General features: G+C 39.2%; 1 protein-coding gene across 8 annotated transcripts in view; it reads left to right on the top strand.

Moving 5' to 3' along the window:
• Positions 1 to 20908, top strand: part of ATP8B4 (ATPase phospholipid transporting 8B4 (putative)) — a 282452-nt gene that overhangs the window by 241383 nt on the left and 20161 nt on the right. For all 8 annotated transcript variants that reach the window (XM_077127848.1, XM_077127847.1, XM_077127846.1 and 5 more), the window contains 2 exons: positions 14081 to 14164; positions 16924 to 17169. In XM_077127848.1, the coding sequence (XP_076983963.1) occupies positions 14081 to 14164; positions 16924 to 17169 (330 nt within the window). The remainder of the gene's footprint in view (positions 1 to 14080; positions 14165 to 16923; positions 17170 to 20908) is intronic.

Below are 20908 nucleotides of genomic sequence, written 5' to 3'. Positions count from 1 at the left end.
CTTGACATGACACTGCTGTTTATTCTAGTCCCAATGTTTTGGAGGTCCTGAGATGTATGAAGGACAAGATGATGCTAAGAATACTGTGAAATACAGGCCATTTTCTATTTTTCCCTTTCAAAATCTCCCATTTTCTCAATTACCTCTAGTCCAAGGGATAAAATAGCCGTGTTTAATTGCCAAAGGGGGGCTTTACATTTAAACTTCAGCATAGTCTTCTACTAACCTAGATGTTTTTTCCTGACCATAAAATAATTATGTATGAATACATATAAATTTTTACACAACTGAAACCATGCTCTTTTCTTATTAGTTTATCTATTTGTTATTAGAAAATTGTAGATTTATAGAAAAACCATGCAGGAAATACCACAGTCCCCCTCCCATACACACAGTTTTCTCTATTATTAACACTTTGCAGTAATGTGATAACTTTATTACAATTGATGAAACAAAACTATTATAATTATACTGTTAACTATAGTCTATAGTTTACATTAGGGTTCACTCTTTGATTTTTTACAGACTTTTTCCTAAAAACTTTTTATTCTTGTAACATATATACAACTTAATATTTCCCCTTTTATCCAAATTCAAATATATAATTCAGTGGTCTTAATCATATTTGCAAAGTTCTGATACCATCCATTACCAGAACTTTTCATCACCCCAAACAAACTCTATTACAATTAAGCATTAATTCCCCATTCCTTACCCTCAACCTGGTCCCTGGTAACCTGTTTTCTAGTTTCTGACTTGATGCTTGTTCTATTATTTCATAACAGTGAGCTCATACAATACTTGTCCTTCTGAGTTTGCTTTTTTTCCACTCAACATGATGCTTCAAGGTTCATCCAGGTTGTCTCATATATTGGTACATCATTCCTTTTTAAAGGGGAATAATATTCCATTTTATGTATATACCACATTTCGTTTATCCATTCATCTGTTGAGGGACACTTGGGTTGCTTCCATCTTTTAATAAGTCTGCGTAATACTGCTATACTGGTGTGCAAGTACCTGTTCAAGCCTCTGCTTTCAGGTCTTTTGGACAGTCAAGGGGCTTGCCAGGTGAAATGGTAATTCCATAATTAACTTTCTAGGAAATGCTAAATTGTTTTCACCACGGCTGCATCAGTTTTATTCTCATCAACAATGAATGAATGTCCCTATTTCTCCGTGTTGTGTCCAACACTTGTGTGTGTGTGTGTTTAATAATAGCTATTCTAGTGGGTGTTAAACGGTACTTCATTGTGATTTTAGTTTGCATTTCACTAATGACTAATGATGTTGGTCATATTTTAATGTGTTTCATGGTTATTTGTTTTATCTTTTTTTGAGCTAAGACTATTCAAGTCATTTGCCCGTTTTTAAATTGGGTTGTTTTTTCTTTTTGATGTTGAGTTGTAGGAGTTCTTTATATGGTTTGGATATTAAACCCTTATTGAATATGTGGTTCCCAAATATCATTCTGCAGGTAGTCTTTTTACTTTCATGATGAAGTCCTTTGATGTACAAAAGTTTTTAATTTTGATGAGGTCCCATTTAACTATTTTTGTTTTTGTTGCTTATGCTTTTTGTGTAAAGTCTAAGAAACCATTGCCTTATACAAAGCCCTGAAGATTCTTCTCTGTGTTTTCTTCTGGGCACTTTATGGAGTTGGTCCTTATATTTAGGGCTTCGATAGATTTTGAGTTAATTTTTGCATTTTGTGTGAGGAATGGGTCCATCTTCATTTTTTTGCGTGCAGTTTTCTCAGCAACATTTGATGAAGAAACTATTCTTTCCTCATTGAGGGGACTGAGTACTCTTGTTGAATATCAATTGGCCATAGATGTGAGGATTGGTTTTTGAACTCAGGATTAGATTCTCCTGGCTGCTGTATTGTATGCCTTTAAGCAAGTAATCTTTTGCTCCTGCCTGCTTTGACTTAATTGTTTTTTACACTGTTTTAGCTGTCTTGCACAATGGGAGTGCAAGGTGACTCAACTCTGCATTGGGGAGGATTTGGGAAAGGGCCCAGTAAGGGTGCCCTTGATTTTCTCCTACTATTTTTAAAATTGTGTTTCCTTGGTTTGGCACTTACTCAGTTACTGCAACCCTTTATCTGTTTTTCAGTGTTTAGAAGATGGTAGTTCTGGCTGTTTTTGCTTGTTGTTCAGAGATTCTGTGGGTGAACAGCACCTTGAAACATCTTATGCTGTCATTTGGTTGACCAGAAAGCAACCATACTCTTTTGTGTCGTGCTTGTTAAACAAACAAACTCCTTATTATCTTATTTTGAGATACTTCTCTTGATTTTCACTCTTCAAAAATGTTATTTTTCTTACTAGCATTATAAAATGTGAACTTATTGCAAGTTATTCAACTATCTTCATTTTGAGGGACATGTAGGTTGTCTTATTTAATTGTTAGTAAGAATGTTTGTTTGCCTGCGAGGGAATAGAAAACAAAAAAGATGGCTAGAACTCATTTTCTCATGGGAAATAAAGAAATACATAAATGAGTCTAACATAAATATTATAATTGAGGCTATAGAAGAGTATGGGGAATAGAGAAATGTGTTTCTCCATGAATTCAGGGGTTCAATTAACTTGCAAATGTGCATATGAATATTTTGAAAATTGCATGAAGGTCTGATGGCTTGAAAGTCTAGCTACTTCCAAGGGATTCAGGAGCTGTTTGTGTAAAATTATGAGATTGTGGAGTAAAAGGAGAAAAACCCTTCCATCATACTTGAACATTATTCAGCTGAACTGCAGTTAGTTGAATTTGAAATCTCTCATTTAAATTCCTAAAATTCCATTAATATCAATTTATTAAGAAACACCTTTTAAAAACTGCATGCTGTTGAAGGCGGACCTTACTTGTGGTCAGAAAGAAGTGTCTTCTAGAAGAGATGTTGTGCCACTCTACAGATCAAACTCAGATGTTTCCCAGCCCCACCTCACATTTGAGTGGCATGGTGTATTAGTGGTATACAGAACTGGTTGTGAGGGCAGTTCAGATGTGGAATTGGGATTGGCAGTTATCATTGTCACTTTTCTATTCCCTGCTTTTCACTGTAAGATCCTGATTCAGAACAGGTTTAGCTGAAAACTCTTCTGGCTTATTTTTCTTAGCCCTGATTTTCTGAGGACAATATGCTATAAATGAGGACGTAAAAAAAAAAAGCATATTTGGAAGAAACACTAGTCTATAAAGAATAATAATTTTTGAATGGGGAACATTTTCGGTCACAATTTTTAACCCATTAAAACCACTTAGCTGGCTTTGGAAGCTAAAGCCACAGGCTGGGTGACAGGACCCCATGTCCTGGCTTTAGCCCCTATAGCCCATCAGATAGCAGCTGACTTCCAAGGCTGTTAATGAACGTTGGGCATGTGAGGGCTTCCCACCTCCTACCATCCCTCTCCCAAATTGCTTCAGTGGAATTGAAAGGCCTATGGTGAAATGGAGCCAGTGGTAATAAAAAGTTCAGGGCCAGCGGATTAAGTAATAGTAAGCATCTGGTTAGAGGCCTTTTGTGGGGCAGCCTGAACTTCAGTCACTTTCTCTGCTCAATTCTGACAGAAGTGAGACTGATGCACATTCTACAACCCAGAACCGGCAGTCCTTGCTCACTTGCTTAACAATATACATTTCCTGAAGCCAGTTTAGGGCCAAGCGCTTCACTGGTCTCTGAGGACACAGTGGTGACCCAGACGCATGCAGTTCCTCCCCTCAGGGAGCTTACAGTCCGGGGATAATTTTATTTTCGTAAATGTACAACTTATGTTCAATGGTTCTGTAGTCACCTTTCTCTTATTTCTCCACCAAGAGATTTTTTTGACCTAAATTTATTATGGATGAGCCATGTCTTGGGGCCAACCCTACAAAATCCCAGGGTGACTCATAATTCATAAGCACCCATAATAAATATTTCTTCACTGTACCTCTGGACAAATTGCTTTGAAGTAATCCGCCCTGCAGCTGAAAACATCTGACCAAATATAAACAGATTGTGCTTTCTTAGACACAATGTTGACTTTTACAAACACCAGTGTAATTGCTTAACTAAGTGACATGTGCTATTTCTTTACTATCTTGGCCACTCTAATGGGGCTTGGTGAATTTAATCCAGGCTGTTACTCTCTGACAATAGCTCCAGGAGGTTCCAGCCAATGCCCTATCCCAGTAGGTGGGCCGGGGCAGATGTGCAGGCCAGTCCAGCTATGGTGTGTGAGTTCTAGGAGGGCCTGGGGGCGGGATCCTTACTGCCTGTGGGGTGGTGGCAGCAGGACCTCTCAGATGGGTGTTGATGAGATACAGGCTGGGTCATGCTTGATTTACGGATTGTCCTCTGGAAAACATCAGTAACTTGCCTCTGTTGTGATTGGTTTAGGACACAGGGGGAAAGAATCTTGCTTGGGAGGGACCAGACTCCTTTTGTTTGCTTTGCTGGTTAGATTTTCCTGGGAGAAATAGCTGGGATACGGAACAAAAAGTGTCAGTCTTATTGAAACCTAGAGTCTTTGCTCAGAGAGGGAATTTCCTTTTACAGAGGAGGGACCTGAGTCCCATATGAGCTGGGGATCAGTTGTGGGCAAGGCTGGGACTGGAATCCAAATCTTCTGACTCCCCCTTTAGTGCTCCTCCTACTCTGCTTGATAAGTTCTGCTCACTCAATTTGTCATAAACTTGGAAAAGCTAATGGCTATATGTGTGTGTTTGTTTTTTAACTCTCTGTTCCCAACCCTTAATCAGGCAATTGTTTGCTTTATCTGGAATCTAAAGGACAAATGTCCAGAAAAATGAAATGACTATGGGGAGGAAATGAACTGTTTGATTGAGAGAGTTAATGTCTTTTGGGGTTGTCTCTCCACAGTTTAGGCTGTTAGAAAACCTCTGCCTGCCTCTAGACAAACTGCCCTCCAGGATCATCTGGAAACTTAAGGTCACCTTCTGCCAGCAAACACTCCAACAAAACTGCCACTCAGAGACGATTTAAATATAATCTGACCTAATGAGATTTCCAGCCAGATTTCTGGACCCGAGGGGTTGAAATCTTTTTCGGGACATGCCTTATCCCAATCTATTATTTAAACTCACATGATTTTGATAGAATCCACTGTGGGTCTGTGTTCACCATTTATATGTGTAGTTTATTTTAAAAGCACCCTAGGCCCTCAGATTCTTAATAAAGATGGGCTGCCCCCACCAGGGACAGAGCCAGAAGAAAAAATTTGTTGAGGCCCTATTTGGGAAATCGACGTTTGAAACTATGCAATGACTGGCACCATGTTACTTGTGAGATGATATTATCTGGTGACAATTTATCATTGTCAGTAAGATACAGGACTGTGTATGTTTTTTCAGAAATCATTCTGCTGTGATATGGAAGCAATTATCTTGTCAAGGCTGGAAAAACTTTGGTTAAGTCAAACAATATAAGAAAACTCACAGTGAAAAGTTTGGAAGGTGGCGTGAAACAGTGCGACTAATCTCCAGGCTTTGATGACTTCGTGGATTTGGTTACCTGTGAGCCTGTCTCAACCTGGCAAGGCAGCTTTTCTCCCATCGCTTTCCAGATGTGCTCTGTGGAAAACCCAGGGAGGGGTGGGTGCTCGGGCTGGGGCCAGGCCTCCTGGATCCCGTTAGTGTATTTCTGCTAATTACACAAATCGGTAACACATGTGCTGAGGCTGAGCCCCTCATATTTATTCCACAATGTGTTTTCTTTAAATGACAAATGTATTTTAAGCCCCTTTCCCCCAAAATGTCATTATATACTTTCCCTTACAACACACAGCAAAATGGGCATCCATGCCTCCGAGGAGGTAATTCATTCTGTTATTGAACAAGGAGCTAAGCCAATGGTCCCAGAGCAGAAAGCTCTTTGTGACTGTTTATGAAACTTACTAGGGTGTAAGCATGATCTTCTTTTAAGTGTAGTCTGTAAATCATAGATTTTGTGCTCCCCTAGCTGTTTTTAGATTGTACTTTGTAGCTGGAGCATTTTTACTCGATATAAAATCATTGATAAGGTTGATAAATTGCTCCCAATAAGAAGGCTGCAAGGAGGAGCTTTCCTTGCATAGGAAAACAATGAAGTTGGAGAAATGGAAAATTTTGCCCTCCCTTTTTAATTTTTTTCTGATCTGAGAGGAGACACAGGGTTCTAAGCAGACTGGGGCATCTCATAGGGGCCTTATTTTTCTCTCTTGTTTAGTATTTTGAAGATGAGGAACAGAAAATTTGGAAGTAGAAGTGGAAAGGCTGCCCCTAGCAGTATAAGGGCCCTGGGGCAGATAGTTTTTGTTGGACTCCTGACTTTGTAAACAATTCTAGTCACTCAAAATCTGTGTCAGTGCCATTTTGGCAGCCCAGACTTAGCAGATCCTGTAAAAAAGGGCCATATGGTCAATGAAATGCTCACTTGCTAATTTACCAGGCCCCACCTACCTGGAAAAATCTCCTCTCTGTCTCCCGACCCTATCTCTTTGGGGCATCTGGTCAACCTACCTGTGTGTGGGGTGGGGGAGGGTCAGGTTGGAAGGTATAGGCAAGTGGGGGGGGGAGGGAGATGGTGGTAGTGGTAGTAAAAGGTATGAGAGTGCTGCAACATGGGCAGTCCTCATGAGTTGTGGTCTGGGTGAGTGGGGCCTGAGTCACCAATGAGAGATCCCTTGCAAGGCGAGGAAACAAACCTGTTGCAGTGGAAGCACTACTGGTAGCTTTGATTACTGTTGAAGCTCCTAAAGGCTAAATTGTGCTAAACCAACGCATATAACTTGGAAAGATATTTTTAAGGTGAATGGGTCAGGTACAGCTTGAGGCTAAACCAGAGTTAGAGTAAGAAGTGATAGAGCATTCATAAGGGAAATATTCTTATATGATGGTATTTATTTTTCTTTAAATCTTATTCTAATTTTCTGCTGATATTATTAACATAGTTAGTTTATGATAGAAGAAATGTCTGCGGGTAGCTATCTAAAGAAATAATTGTATTTGTATAAAAAAAAGTATCATTAGTAGAAAAATGTGACTTTTTGTTTACTTATTAAACACACCACTTAAAAGCTTGGATCTTTGCATGCCCTGTCCGTCCTTCCTTCATCTCCCCTTCCCTCCATCCCTCCCTCCCTTCCTTCCTTCATAACAGCTAACATTTATTGAGCATGATCTGTTGTCAGGCACTGTGCTATTATTTATTTATTTTATTGAATACTCACAACCTTCCTACAATCCACATTTTATAGTTTAAATGGTTACAGAGGGAGATTAAGTATTTTACTTCAGGACACACAGTTCTGTCTGCTGTCTCCAAAGCTCTTATTCTTAAGACACCGGCTTCCTTCCTTTGAATGTTAACCATGTGCCAGGCACTGAGTTAGGTTCTTGGGCCCCATGGATAAGTAAATTATATAATCTGCTTCCAAGATTCACAATTTAGCAGGATGGGGCCTGGAACATGCATATAAATAAATAAAATAGGAAATGCTGTCAGGAGGTACCATGGGACTACTAAGGAGTGGCCTGGTACCCAGCTCTGGAGGGGGTGAGTGGGCAAGGCTCAGAAAGTTTTCCTGGAAGTCCTGGCCCTAGGCTGACCTTCAAGGATCACTCACCTGAAGTAGGTGAGGAGTAAGAGAATGGACAGTCCAGCAGAGGGGACAACAAGACGGAAGCCATAGAAGTGGAGAGTGGCTTGGGTGGAACACAAGCCCACTGGTGTGCTGAAATCAGAAGGAGTGGAGGATTGATTCGATGTGTGGTAGCAGGAAGAGGGGGAATTCTCAAATTTCTGATATGGGTGCTGTGTTAGGAACTGACATAGCCAACCTGGGAGCTGGTCCCAGTTAAGATGGGGAGTGAGGATGAGTTCGGGTCTGAACATACTGAGTTCGAGGAGCCTGTGGCACATCCACAGCAATGTGCCTTGTAGGAAGTAGAATATGTAACATTTAGAAAAAGTTTTAAAGTAATGAATTCAACAACTATTTATTGAACACCTACTATTGTCTAAATGCTGTTCTAGGCATTGGGGTTATAGCGGTAAACAAATCTGTGTCTTCATGGCAATTATATCCTAGTGGGATCAAGACAATACAGAAGTTGTTATTAATACAGCATTGTGTAATGTAAGAGGCCTCATTAAGAAGGGCTCTTTGGAGTGGTGACTTGAATATTTAGAAGGAACTTTCCACGTTAAACCTGGGGTGAAAGTATTCTAGGCAGAGGGTACAACAAGTACAAATGTCCTGTGGCAGGAATGAGCCTGGTGAATTGGAGAAAGACAATCAATCAGTGAAGTTGAAGTTCAGTGAGCAAGGGAGCCAGCACTGAGGTGATGCTGAAAAGACAGGCAAGGGCTTTTAAGCCAAGGTGAAGAGTCCTGATCATGTCCCATGTAAACTGGGAAGCCAGAGGAAGGTTTTAACCTGGGTAAATACTAACGTTATAATTTTAAATGATACAAAATAGGATGCAAAACTGTACTAATTTTACATTCTCCACTATATAAAACAATGTGAGGGGAAAAGCCTTCAAGGAAACTTGCCAAAAGATAACACTGTGATTAGGAGAGGTAGTTTATGCAGTAGGCAGTGGGGTAGACACCAGAGTCAGAATATCTGTGACTTGAACTTGGCTCTGACACTTGCTCGGGCGGCTGTTCGCATACTTTGTTGTATCAGGACACCATATATCAATATTTACTATGGTAGAAATTTAAATGGAGGAAAATGTAAACATGCATTTACTCATTCATTAAAAAGTAATGAATTCTTTGCATGTTTAGATAAGTAATATATTTTTATGAAAAATAACTATTTTTCAAACCAAAAAGAAAAAGAAAAAAAAAAGCCAATGATAAGAATGTCATTGTTTTTATGCTTTTGAAAAATCTCTTAATATTTGGCTTAATAGAAAGCAGCTGGATTCTTATACCTGCTTTTGTATTTGGTCTTCTGTGATACCACAAGTCATATGCATTTCCTTGTAGACAGAATGAGAGGCAAAAGGTGAATGAATAAATAACTTCTTAGTGTTATTATGGAAAATAGCTTTGGCATTGTGGATCTCTTAAACATTCCCTGGACCACAGTTTGAAAACCATTGCATTCAATGCATCATATTGGACAAGTCACCTAACCTTGATGGGCCTCAGTTTCCCCATCTATAAATTGGGCACCTTAATAGGACCTACCTCATAGAGTTGTTGTGAGGAGCTAATGAATTTTTATATGTAATACACTTAGAATGGTGCCTGACACATAATAGGTGCTCAATAAATATCAGCTCTTTTTATTTTCTTAATTGTGATCCCTGACTGGCATCAAAACTTCTTCCAAAAAATTGCAAAGACTCATTTATACTTTTTTGTAATTGAGTTTCCTTTCCTGTTCTTCTCTTGCTCCAATTGTGGAATGAGCCTTCAAATCTGTGTACCAAGAGACAAAGGCTGCTCTCAAACAATTGTCGTTTTTAATGCTAGCAGTTTGTGATGGTGAGGCCGTGGCTGCTCACCTTTATGCCACAGTATCAGCTACTCACAATTTAGTATCTCATAATTTTCCAGGTTCATTCTCTCTTCATAATGCTTGAAATCATCTGTGGTCAGTGAATGGAAGATGAGTGGTACATGAAATAGAGGAAGAAAAAAAAATGGATAATGTCAGACTTTACTTGGAGCTGTAAGACCTCAGTTTAACTGCTTTTTCCTTCTTTTATTTTTCACCTGCAGTCATGAAATATTTTGATATTATTGGGGGAATGAAAGTCAGATGCCATCACCAAATAGTTGAGAATTTGTGTCAGCTGCTCTGCTTTTTATTTATTTATTTATTTTGATGGGGTGAATGAAGTTTTAAATCCTCCCAGTCTCCAAAGGCACACCAGGCACTGATTGTAATGTTTTGTTATTTTCATTGTAAAATACAATAAATCTACAAAAAAGTACGTAAAGCACGAATGTCAGCTTAATCAGTTGCTGTAAAATGAACACCCATGTAACCATGCTCCAGTGCAAGTGCAAGAAATAGAACATTGCCGAACAGCCAGAGGCTCCCCTTCTCTCTTCTTGATCACATCCCTTTCCTTGCCTTCTAGAGGTAATCATTACCCTGACATTTTACAATCATCACTTCCTCGCTTTGCTTTATGATTATACCATATATGAATCCCTAAACAATATAGAATAGATTTGCACCCTTTGAACTTTATTTAAATAGAATCACGCTTTTGTGTTTGTTCAGCATTATTAACTTTTTTTTTAATTCATTCATGGTTTTGCATATAGCCATAAACATACTCTTTTCATTACTGTATAGAATTCATTTTATCAGTGTACCACATTGTCTTTTCCTGATGGACATTTGGCTGTTTCTGGTTTTAGACTATTATGACTAATGCTGCTATGAACATTTCTTTCTTTTTTTTTTCTTTTCTGGCACGGGCAGGCTCCGGGAATTGTACCCAGGTGTCCAGCATGACAGGCGAGAACTCTGCCACTGTGTCACCCATGCACCGCCCTCAACATTTCTTTTTATATGTGACCTGGTACACAAAGGCAGACATTTCAGTAGGTACATACCTAGGAGTAGAGCTGCTAGATGCATTCACTCATTGGAAGAAAGCAGAGAGGCAGATTTGCAGTTTTGGTAGACTTGGGGTAGACAGGAGTCAGGGAGTAGTCCCTGCCAAGAGTGCAACTTTGTTAAAATTCCTGCTCTGGGCTTGGACCCTGGAGATTTAGTTACTCTTCTCTGAGCCACTTGCCCTGGGGATGTTGATGACCAGCAGGAGGCAACTGAGAGGCAGAACTGCGCTTTGGTAATTTCCTGGGGCAGGGCCCACACAAGGGTGGGGATCTAATGAGGCTCTGGGGCTGGGCCCCAAAGGCAGTCTCCTGGCTGGGGTCACAGACTGTCCTATGGTGCATCAGCTGGCTGGCCCAGAAAACCTCAGGCCTTCATACTGTCCCCAGCAGCTGGTAGAAGTTCTTTCCTGATCTTGGCAGGTAATGCCCTACTATCTTATTGTTCGTTGCGGCTTTGAGGAAGATGCTTTGTTGTTGTTGTCTTCAGTCAGAAGTTTGGTACGCATGAGCTGTCACGGCACATGCCCCCATCCAGTATGAATATGTATACTGTCCACGCTTGTTTCATATACCCTTGCCAAAATATCCTGTGGGTTCCCAGGGAATGCAGTCAAGCTTCTCCAGCGTATTCTCATAGCTACCAAACACTCTGACTACTTGCCCTTCTGCAACTTCTCTCTTGCCACATTGAGTCTAAGACCCTTCAGCTGGCAGCTGATGCCTTACGCCACTTAACTCCAAATGTGGGCACGGGCTGTGGTGTGCTACAGCTGGTTCTTACTGGCTTGCAAGAGCTAAACTGTTAAATTTTAAGGAATGTTGTGAGTGTTTAAACATAGTCGTTGCTAAAATCAAATTATTTAAACTACCAACTTAAATGCATTGTATTAAAAACAAAGTTAATACTCAAAACTCAACACTTCCTAAGTATTTTACCACTCTTGGTATTTATACTCTTGATGTTGTATCCATCTATTATAACTGTATGGTGGACATACTATATAATGGTATGTCTTCTTAATCCTATGTTTAGTGACATCACTATAGAAATTGCCCATGGGGAATATTTACATCATGGAATTCAGCAAATGCTGCAGATCAGGGCTTGTTTGTTTGTTTGTTCATTTTTAACAGCCAGTTGATAAACATTTACCAGCACATCAGTTTCCTTTTCAAGTCCTTATAGCGGAGTTCAAGCTAGGTGATGAAACGAACAGTACTCAGAGAACAACAGAAGGGAATTACCATGCAGAAAACTTAAAATTGGTTATCAGAAATGGTTAGTTTGAGTCACACACCTATGCCTCTTGATAATGGTCTCTAGTGTTGTTGCTTCGCCCAAATCCTGCCTTGGCTATCGGTGGTGGGGAATTCAACTTTCCTGCCTTGTTTTGTTCTGCACTCAAATAAAATGACACCGAGTGGGTCTTTCTTACTCAAATTCCAGATCTTAACTCTCTAAGATATACAGAGGGTGAAATCATTTCCTGTCCTCACTCATCCACCCCCTTTCTCCTCTACCCATTTCTATCTTCATTTCTTCATTTTTTTCTCTCTAAGTTTGACCTCCCTCAAGGACAAATGACAGTGGGAATGCCCACACTCCTCACAGCAGGGCCTAACCTTGCTGGTGATTGCTCAAGGTAGAATAATCAGTATATATTACAATGTCTAGTCTATTCAGTGTGGAATAATACCACCTGTAGAGCTTCATCAACACACTAGAGGTTGAGATTTGGCAATTGAAGACAGGCCTCCACTTCCCACTTCCTTGAACAATTGCATACTCATCCCAAGAATAAATACCAATGCTCAGACATAGAGTAGTCTAAGTCCAGATTTAGCAATAAGGACACCAAATTATTTTCCCCTCAATATGATCTACATGCACAGGATACAATTGAAATGATTTTCTTATTTATTACATTGTAAAGAATCTTTAGCTCCTCTGCCTGAAACATTTGCATTCACGATTCCTTACTGCTTTCTGAACTTACCAAAGAAGAAAATGCACTTGACTACACTTTCAAAATCTGACACTTCTCCCTGCTGGTCACCAGGTCCACTTTGTCTTCCTTTTGGACCACTGCAGTAGCCTCCTACCTGGTTTTCCAGTCTGCCCCATTGCCCTTCCTCAGTCTATCTCATCCACATGAATGATTCTGTTAGAGTTCAGATCGGATCAGATTGCTAGTTTGCTCAAAATCTCTAATGCCTTCTCATTTCACTTAGGGAAAAAGCCATGGTTACCTACCTAAGATCCTCCTTCTTACCTCTTTGACTTGGCCATTTTTCTCCCTACAAGTCACTCTGCTCCAGCCGAACAAGTCACCTTGCTGGCATCTGAACATACCAGGTGCTTTCTTGTGTCAGAACTTTTTCATGGGATCTACTTGCTGTGCAGAATGCTCTTTACCAGAAAGCTGCAGATTTCCATTTCTCATGCCCTTGAGATCTTTCCTCACATCATCTTCTCGGTGAGACCTTCTCTAACCACCTTATTTACAATGACAACCCTCCCATATTTCCTATCCCCCTTTCTTCCCTAGTACTTATTACCTTCTAACGAATTGTTTGATTTTGTTTTATTTTCTGTCTTCCCTCCCCTACCAGTATGCAAATTCTGTGAGGAATTTTTATCTTTTTTGATCATGCTCAATTATCATTCCTAGGACCTAGTACTGACATCATAGTTTCTCAATAAATATTCATGGAATGAATGAATGAGTGAATGATATCAGAATGGTAGAACAGACATTGGTTAGGATCTGGAAACCTAGGTTTTAGTCTTTGCCTTTGTCTGTAATGAGCATTGTGACTATAAAAGATTCTGTTGGCATTTCTACATCTCTGTATTCATTTACAAGCAGAGATGTAATATTTGCTCCATGGACCTCACTGACTTTTTAGTAAGACTCATGTAGGAAAGTCTTGGGTAACTTACTCCAGATGGCTGTGAGAGAATATTTTTTATTGTCTTATTTGTTTATACCCAGTATAGTGAGCAGCTAGCTTCATGTCCACTCTCCATTAAGCCACTCCCAAGACAAACCTATCTATTTGAACACAGGGCATGAGTTGACAGGCTCGTTTCTGTATCTCCCACTTATGATTTTTGTGGATCCCTTGTCTGTTCCTTTAGATCAGGTAATTGGACTTATAAGCCATTAAAAACCTGGAGAATGAAATGACCTACACAGTGGACTGGGACTAATCTGCGTCTGGCATTGTGTTAGATGTTCCGTGTGTGTTCTCATTTCATCCCCAGAACCACCCTGCAGGGACATATTGGTATCATTTTAGAGATGAAGAATTTGAAGTTTGGAGAAGTCTGGATATCCCACTTAAGCAGCAGAGCTGATAAGAGACAGAGCCTGGAGGAGAATCCTGATTTGTTCCACCCATGTCAGAATTTAGGATTATTTAACTCAAGAGCCTGAAAGTGGATATTCTCACTACTGTGGATGATGTTTCTCACTGATATATTTTTTTTTCCAGACTGTTTATGACCAGTGGTTCATTACCCTTTTCAACATTGTGTATACTTCACTGCCTGTTTTAGCCATGGGGGTTTTTGACCAGGTAGGTGTTCTTCTCTGCCTGTAGAATTTATTTTGTTCCATTCAATCCTTTTAGTTGATCCTAGCCTCTAGGTAGAAGACTCAATTTGTGGAAGGAGTCCTAGGAGTATAGTTATTTCAGGAGGTGATTTGTGGATCACAAGCTTTTCCATATCCCCTCTCTGCAAAGGGGTTCTCTGATAAAATTTGGCTGCTCTGTTCTTAGAGATTCACAGCCCACATTATTGCTCTAAAGGCTCTGAGAAGTCCTGCAGTAAATAGCCTGTTTAACTTCATTTAGCCCAGCATTTTCTAAACTCATATTACTGCAGTGTTGTTGTTGTTTTTTTTTTTCATGTCACTCTTACTAATATGCCTAAGAACTAGTGTCTTACGGTTCACACTCTGGGAAGTGCTGTATTCATTAGCTTCTGAGAGTTTGTAGAAAATCAGGCACTGGTAGATAAAAATCATGGAACTTGGTTGGAATGCAGAGGGCAAGCTTCACTAGTGGGGTTTCCTTGGCTATCCCAGCCCCAGAACAGCAACTATAGGCAAGCAGAGCACGCTGCCAAAGGAGACGTGGACACAAAGCCCCCACCAGCCGTAGAGAGAAAGGACAGAGTCTTCTTTTGTCTTGCATCAACATGCTTGAGAGGAAGAAGGGAGGGAATCAATTTTAAAATGTGGATCCTTGGCACACTCAGAACCTTAGAAGATACTTCCTGGAAGGGGGAAAAAGTCTGGCTGCCTATGGGGAAGTTGAAGGCTAGCCAGAGGAGTTTCCATGGCACAGAGTGTATTATTGAAACATGATTTCTTCTTTTTTTTCAAAAGTATTTTTAAGGAGACCAGATTTTCTGCAGGCTGTTGTTAGACCCGTTTGGTAGGCCCCATTTTCTGGCCCAAAGCCTTTTATTGCAAAATATAAATCTTCACATTATGAGCTCATTCCACTCTCCCGTCCTGCTGGCTTCATGGTCAGTTGCCAGTCTCACTTCTCATATGCAAAAAGGGCAGTTTGTGAACGGCATATTTTGTGGAATTCTTCAAAAAGAAATGAACTCCTGAAGACCTTACATGTAAAGGATTAAAACACATTTACTTCCAAGTGCCCATGTTTACAAGTGTTTCTTTCCTTCGTGCTTTGGAGCCGCCCAGAATGTGGGATAAAATAATTAAAAGAAAGCAGATTCTGGGAAAAGATGGTTATTGTGCAATTTGAAAAAAAATATCTCTTAATGTCATCAAGTGAGTGTCTCCCCCATCTCCTTCCCCTACTGTCAACTTTGGCCCTTAAACTGATCACAGGATTGTGGAATGCTATGCTGGAAGGGTCTCAGTGATCATCGATGGTTCTGCTCATTTCGTAACGAGGAAACCAAACCCGGAGGTTCAAGTGACCACCCCAGAGGCATGCAGCTCACAAGTGACAGAATTAGGCCTAGAGCCCAGGTCACTGAACTGTGAGGTTGCTCCATTATTACTACCGTTATTATTACTATCATCATTATTGTATTTATTGTTAGTTTTAGATGCATCTGTTATTCATTACTTACTGTGTGCCAAACTCCGCTAAATACTCTACATACTCATTTAATGTGACAACAGTCCTGTGAGGGAAGTATCGGTGTTTGTATTTTACAGATGAGGAAACTGAGGCTCAGGTAGATTAGATAACAGACCCAAGACTACACAATTAGAGTTTGAACTTGGGGCTGTTTGGTTTCAAAGACTGGACAGATGATGATACTGGACTGGGGGAGGACACCCAACAACAATTCAAAGTATGACTTCCTAAAGAGAATCTGCCATTCTTCTCTGTGGGACCCGATTTGGTAAACCTTGGGCTCCTCCATAAGTAGGAAGGGGGAGTCTGATCTGCCCTTTGAGCCCCTGACCTTTTTTGCTCCACCCATGGCTCTCTGATGTTGCCAGCTGTGGATTCTTGGCATCCTTTTTGGCATTTGGCTTTCTTTGGTGGACACAGTGTGATTTGAGGACCATAAGCACCATTAGGAACAGGCTGGCAATCCAGGGTCTCAGGGATCCCCTGAACCTATCAAATCGGAGTCTGCTCCCCAAGTGATTATTTTTGTGCACGGTAAGTTTGAGAACTAAGTTAAGCTTCTCAACTTATTATGTATTTTCTCCTAGGACTCGGTTGGTGCCAAATGAGATATTTTCTTATTCTATCCAAATATTTGGTCTTGAACACCTGGTCACTTCCATTGGAATCTTCACTGGACAGAATAATTGGGCCCTAAGACTTCAGTCTCATCCCCCTTTTCACCTGCAATTCCACCTGAATTGCCAATTTCCACCACGCAGCTCTCTGAGGCTGTCTCCCGTATGCTACTCACACATTGCCTTGGCAGTTAACCTCAGGAGCCAATTGGCTACACGGGGTGTGCTGGAATTCTTGGACCATGGGTTCATCTGTGGAGTGGCAGCCTGAAGAAGAGTATAGGAAAGAACCTTCAATTTGAAGTCCAACATCAGTGTTGAAGTCAAGTTCTGGTTCTGCCGCTAAGTAGCTGTGTGATCTCTCTAGGTGTCTCTTTAAGAAACTCAATTCCTTACCTGTAAGATGGGGATCCTTTTATTATCTCCTAAAGTTATTCTGAAAATGAAAACAAGATAATGTCATGTTCTGGCCTAGTGAATAGTACATATTAGATCATGCTTAAAATTGCACTTGCTATTTCTGGAGATAGGGAATTCAAAGCCTCTTTGGCATCTCCTCAACTTTCCTCCACTGAAGTCACTCTCTGTTTACAGGATGTGAGTGAACAGAACAGCCTGGACTGTCCCCAGCTCTATGAACCTGGACAGCTGAATTTGCTTTTCAACAAGCGAAAATTTTTCATCTGCGTGGCGCATGGAATCTACACCTCATTCGCCCTTTTCTTCATCCCCTATGGGGCCTTTTATGATGTTGCTGGGGCAGATGGGCAGCACATTGCTGACTACCAGTCTTTTGCAGTTACCATGGCCACATCGTTGGTCATTGTGGTCAGTGTGCAGGTAACTTTACTGGTGAAAGTCCCTTAACTTGATGGGTTTGAAATCGCTAAAATTCCATTGCATTGCTAGCTGATTACTTTCTACTAGTTAGGGGGAAAAAATTCTAAAGAAATGCTCGTGTTTTCTTTTTAACTACACAATTTTGGATGGAAATAGGAAGCTTTAACGTAAATTACCAGACTTGGGGTATTAGCATAATCTCTGTGTTAGTAGAAACCTCACAGTAAATTACTTCTTTTGGTGGGGTATTGCATGAAAAGGAAAATGATTATACTATTACTTCCTTCTTGTGTTTGGAGAGGAAAAAAATCCAAAGATAACAGAAAGACAAAATTTTTCATAATTTCTATAAGGCTCAATAACTTCCAGGTTTTGTGGTGAGAGCTAAAGTTTATTTGGCAATACAAGTTCTTATTCAAGAAATCCAATGCTGTATCTTACAGTAGATCTAAATCTCAAATTCAAAGAAATTCTTCTGGTAGGTTTTTTTATTTTTCATTGGCACAGTTGTGGGTTTACAGAGCAATCACGTGTAAAATACAGGATTCTCATACCCTCATACACCACCACCACCAAACTTGCATTGGTGTGGACCATTTATTACAATTGATGATAGTACATTTTTATAATTGTACTATTAAAGTCCACGGTTTAACTTAGGATTCACTGTTTGTGTATTGTAGTTCCATGGTCCTTTAAAAAATTTTAATTCTGTTACTATAAATACAATCTAACATTTCTCCTTCTGATCATATTCAAATATATGTATATTATTTAACATTTTTTAAATTAATAAAACCAATCAACATGCAACACAAGCATTCCTAATGTATGAACATTCCATACTTTGTGTGCAATCAATGGCTCACAATATCATCACATAGTTGTGTATTTGATATTCAGATATATATATTTCAGTGCCGTTAATTGCTCTCACAATGCCATCCCACTATCACCACCCTCCATTACCAAAACATTTCCATCAATTCAAATAAGAACCCTGTGTATTTTAAGACTTAGCTTCCCATTCCCTATCTCTACCCCATCTCCTGGTAACCTATATTCTAGATTCTGATCTATAAGTTTGCTTATTCTAATTGTTTCAAATCAGTGAGATGATATAATATTTGTCCTTTCATGTTTGGCTTATTTCTCTCAATATGCTGTCCTCCAAGTTCATCCATGTTGTCACATATATCAGGACTTCATTCTTTTCTGAGGCTGAATAGCATTCTGTTACATGTATATAATACATTTTATTTATCCATTTATCAGTTGATGGACACTTGGTTGGCTTCCATTTTTTTGTAATATAAATAATGTTATGAACATTGGTGTACAGATATCTGTTCTAGTCCCTGCTTTCAATTCTTTGGGGTATGTACTTAGTAGTGGGATTACGAGGCCATATGTACTTAATCTTCTGAGGAACTGCAAAACTGTCTTCCACAGTGGCTTGCACCATTTTACATTGTCATGAGCAACAAATAAATGTTCCTATTCCTCTGTGTCCTCCTCAATACTTATTTTCTTCTTTTTTTTTTTTAAATAATAGGCATCCTAATGGATGTGAAATGTTATCTCATTGTGGTTTTGATTTGCATTTCTCTTATGGCTAATGATCTTGAGCATCTTTTCATGTGTTTTCTGGTCATTTGTATATCTTCTTTGGAGAGATGTATGTTCAAGTCTTTTGCCCATTTTTAAATTGAGTTGTCTTTTCGTTGTTAAGTTGAAGAATTTCTTTATATATTCGGAATGCTAATCCTTTTCAGATATGTGGTTTCCATGTATTTTATCCCCATGTATGGGTTGTCGTTTTACTTTCATGATAAAGTCCTTTGAGGTTCAAAATTTTTAGTTGGAACCTTTTTTGATGAAGCCTCATTTATCTATGTTTTCTTTTGCTGCTTGCACTTTTTTTTTTTTACATGGGGAGGCACCGGGAATCAAACCTGGGTCCTCAGGCATGGCAGGCAAGCACTCTTACCTGCTGAGCCACCACAGCCTGCCCTAGCTACTTGTACTTTTGATATGAAATCTAAGAAACCATTGCCTACTACAAGGTCCTGAAGTTGCTTCCCTACATTTTCTTCTAGGAGGTTGAATGTTCTAGCTCTTCTTTTAAAGGTTTTGATCCAATTTTAGTTGATTTTTTTTTTTAATAGTAGAAAGTACCTGTCGTCCTCCTCTTTTTTTTTTTTTTTTTTTTTTGGCAAATGGAGAACAGTTTTCCCAGCACTGTTTGTTAAAGAGACTATTCTTTCTCTATTGAGTAGTCTTTGCCATATGTCAAAAATCAGTTGGTCATAAATGTTAGGGTTGATTTCTTAACTCTCATCAGTTCTATTCCATAAGTATATATATCTGTCCTTGTGCCAGTACCATGCTCTTTTGGTTACCGTGGCTTTGTAATAAGTTTTAATACTGGAAGGTGTGAGACTCCAACTTCATTCTTCTTTTAAAGATGGCTTTAGTGATTTGGAGCCCCTTACTTTTCTATAAATTTGATGACTGGCTTTTCCATTTCTGAAAAGAAGGCTGTTGATTGAGATTGCATTTAATCTATAAATTGTTTTGTGTAGGACTAACATCTTAATGATATTTAGTTTTCCAATCATGAACACAGAATGTCCCTCCATTTATTTAGGTCTTCTTTAATTTATTTTAGCGGTGTTTTGTAGTTTTGTGTTTTTAGGTCCTTTGCATCTTTGGTTAGATTTATTTCTAGCTATTCCATTCTTTTATTTGTTATTATGAATGGAATTCTTTCTTGATTTCTTCTTCCAATAATTTATTGCTTGTGTATAAAAATACTATTGATTTTGGAGTGTTGGTTTTGTGCCCTGTCACTTTGCTGTATTAATTTATTAGCTCTAGGAGCATTTATTTATTTTTTTATTTTTATGGACTTGCTGTATATAGGATCATGTCATCTGCAAAGAAGGCAAATTATCTTCCTTTCCAATTTGGATGCATTATTTCTTTTTCTTGCCTAATTGCCTTGGCAAGAATTTTATTACTCTGTTGAAAAACAGTGGTGATGGTGGGCATTCTTGTCTTGTTCCTGATCTCAGCGGGAAAGCTTTCAGTATTTCACCATTAAGTAGGATGTTAGCTGTGGGCTCTTCATAGTCATCCTTTATCATGTTGAGGAAGTTTCCTTCTATTCCTATCTTTTGAAGTGTTTTTATCAAGATAGGGTGCTGTATTTTGCCAAATGTCTTTTCTGCATTAATTGAGATGATCATGTGGTTTTTGTTTCTTACTTCATTCTGTTAATGTGATATTTTATATTAATTGATTTTTTTAAGTTGAATCAACCTTGCATACCATGGATCGATCCCACTTGATCATGGTGTGTAATTCTTTTAATGTGCTTTTGGATTTGTTTCTTAGTATTTTGTTGAGGAGTTTTTCATCTGTATTTTTAAGAATACTTGTATGTAGTTTTCTTTTCATGTAGTATCTTTATCCTGCTTTGATATGAGAGGGATATTAGCTTCAGAGAATGAGTTAGGGAGAGTTTCCTCCTCTTCAATTTTTTTTTTTTTACATTTGAGCAGAATTGGTACTAAGTCTTGGAATGTGTGCTAGATTTCCCCATGAAGCTATCTGGTCCGGGGCTTTTCTTTGTTGGGAGATTTTTGATAACTATTCAATCTTTTTAGTAGTAATTGTTTTGTTGAGATATTCTATTTCTTTTTGAGGCAATGTGGGTAGTTCGTATGTTTCTAAG

This window comes from Tamandua tetradactyla, chromosome 14 (genome assembly GCF_023851605.1).
Source record: "Tamandua tetradactyla isolate mTamTet1 chromosome 14, mTamTet1.pri, whole genome shotgun sequence".
NCBI lineage: Eukaryota > Metazoa > Chordata > Mammalia > Pilosa > Myrmecophagidae > Tamandua > Tamandua tetradactyla.
The sequence above is the reverse complement of the archived record's forward strand: the minus strand, read 5'-3'. Positions and strand labels throughout refer to the sequence as shown.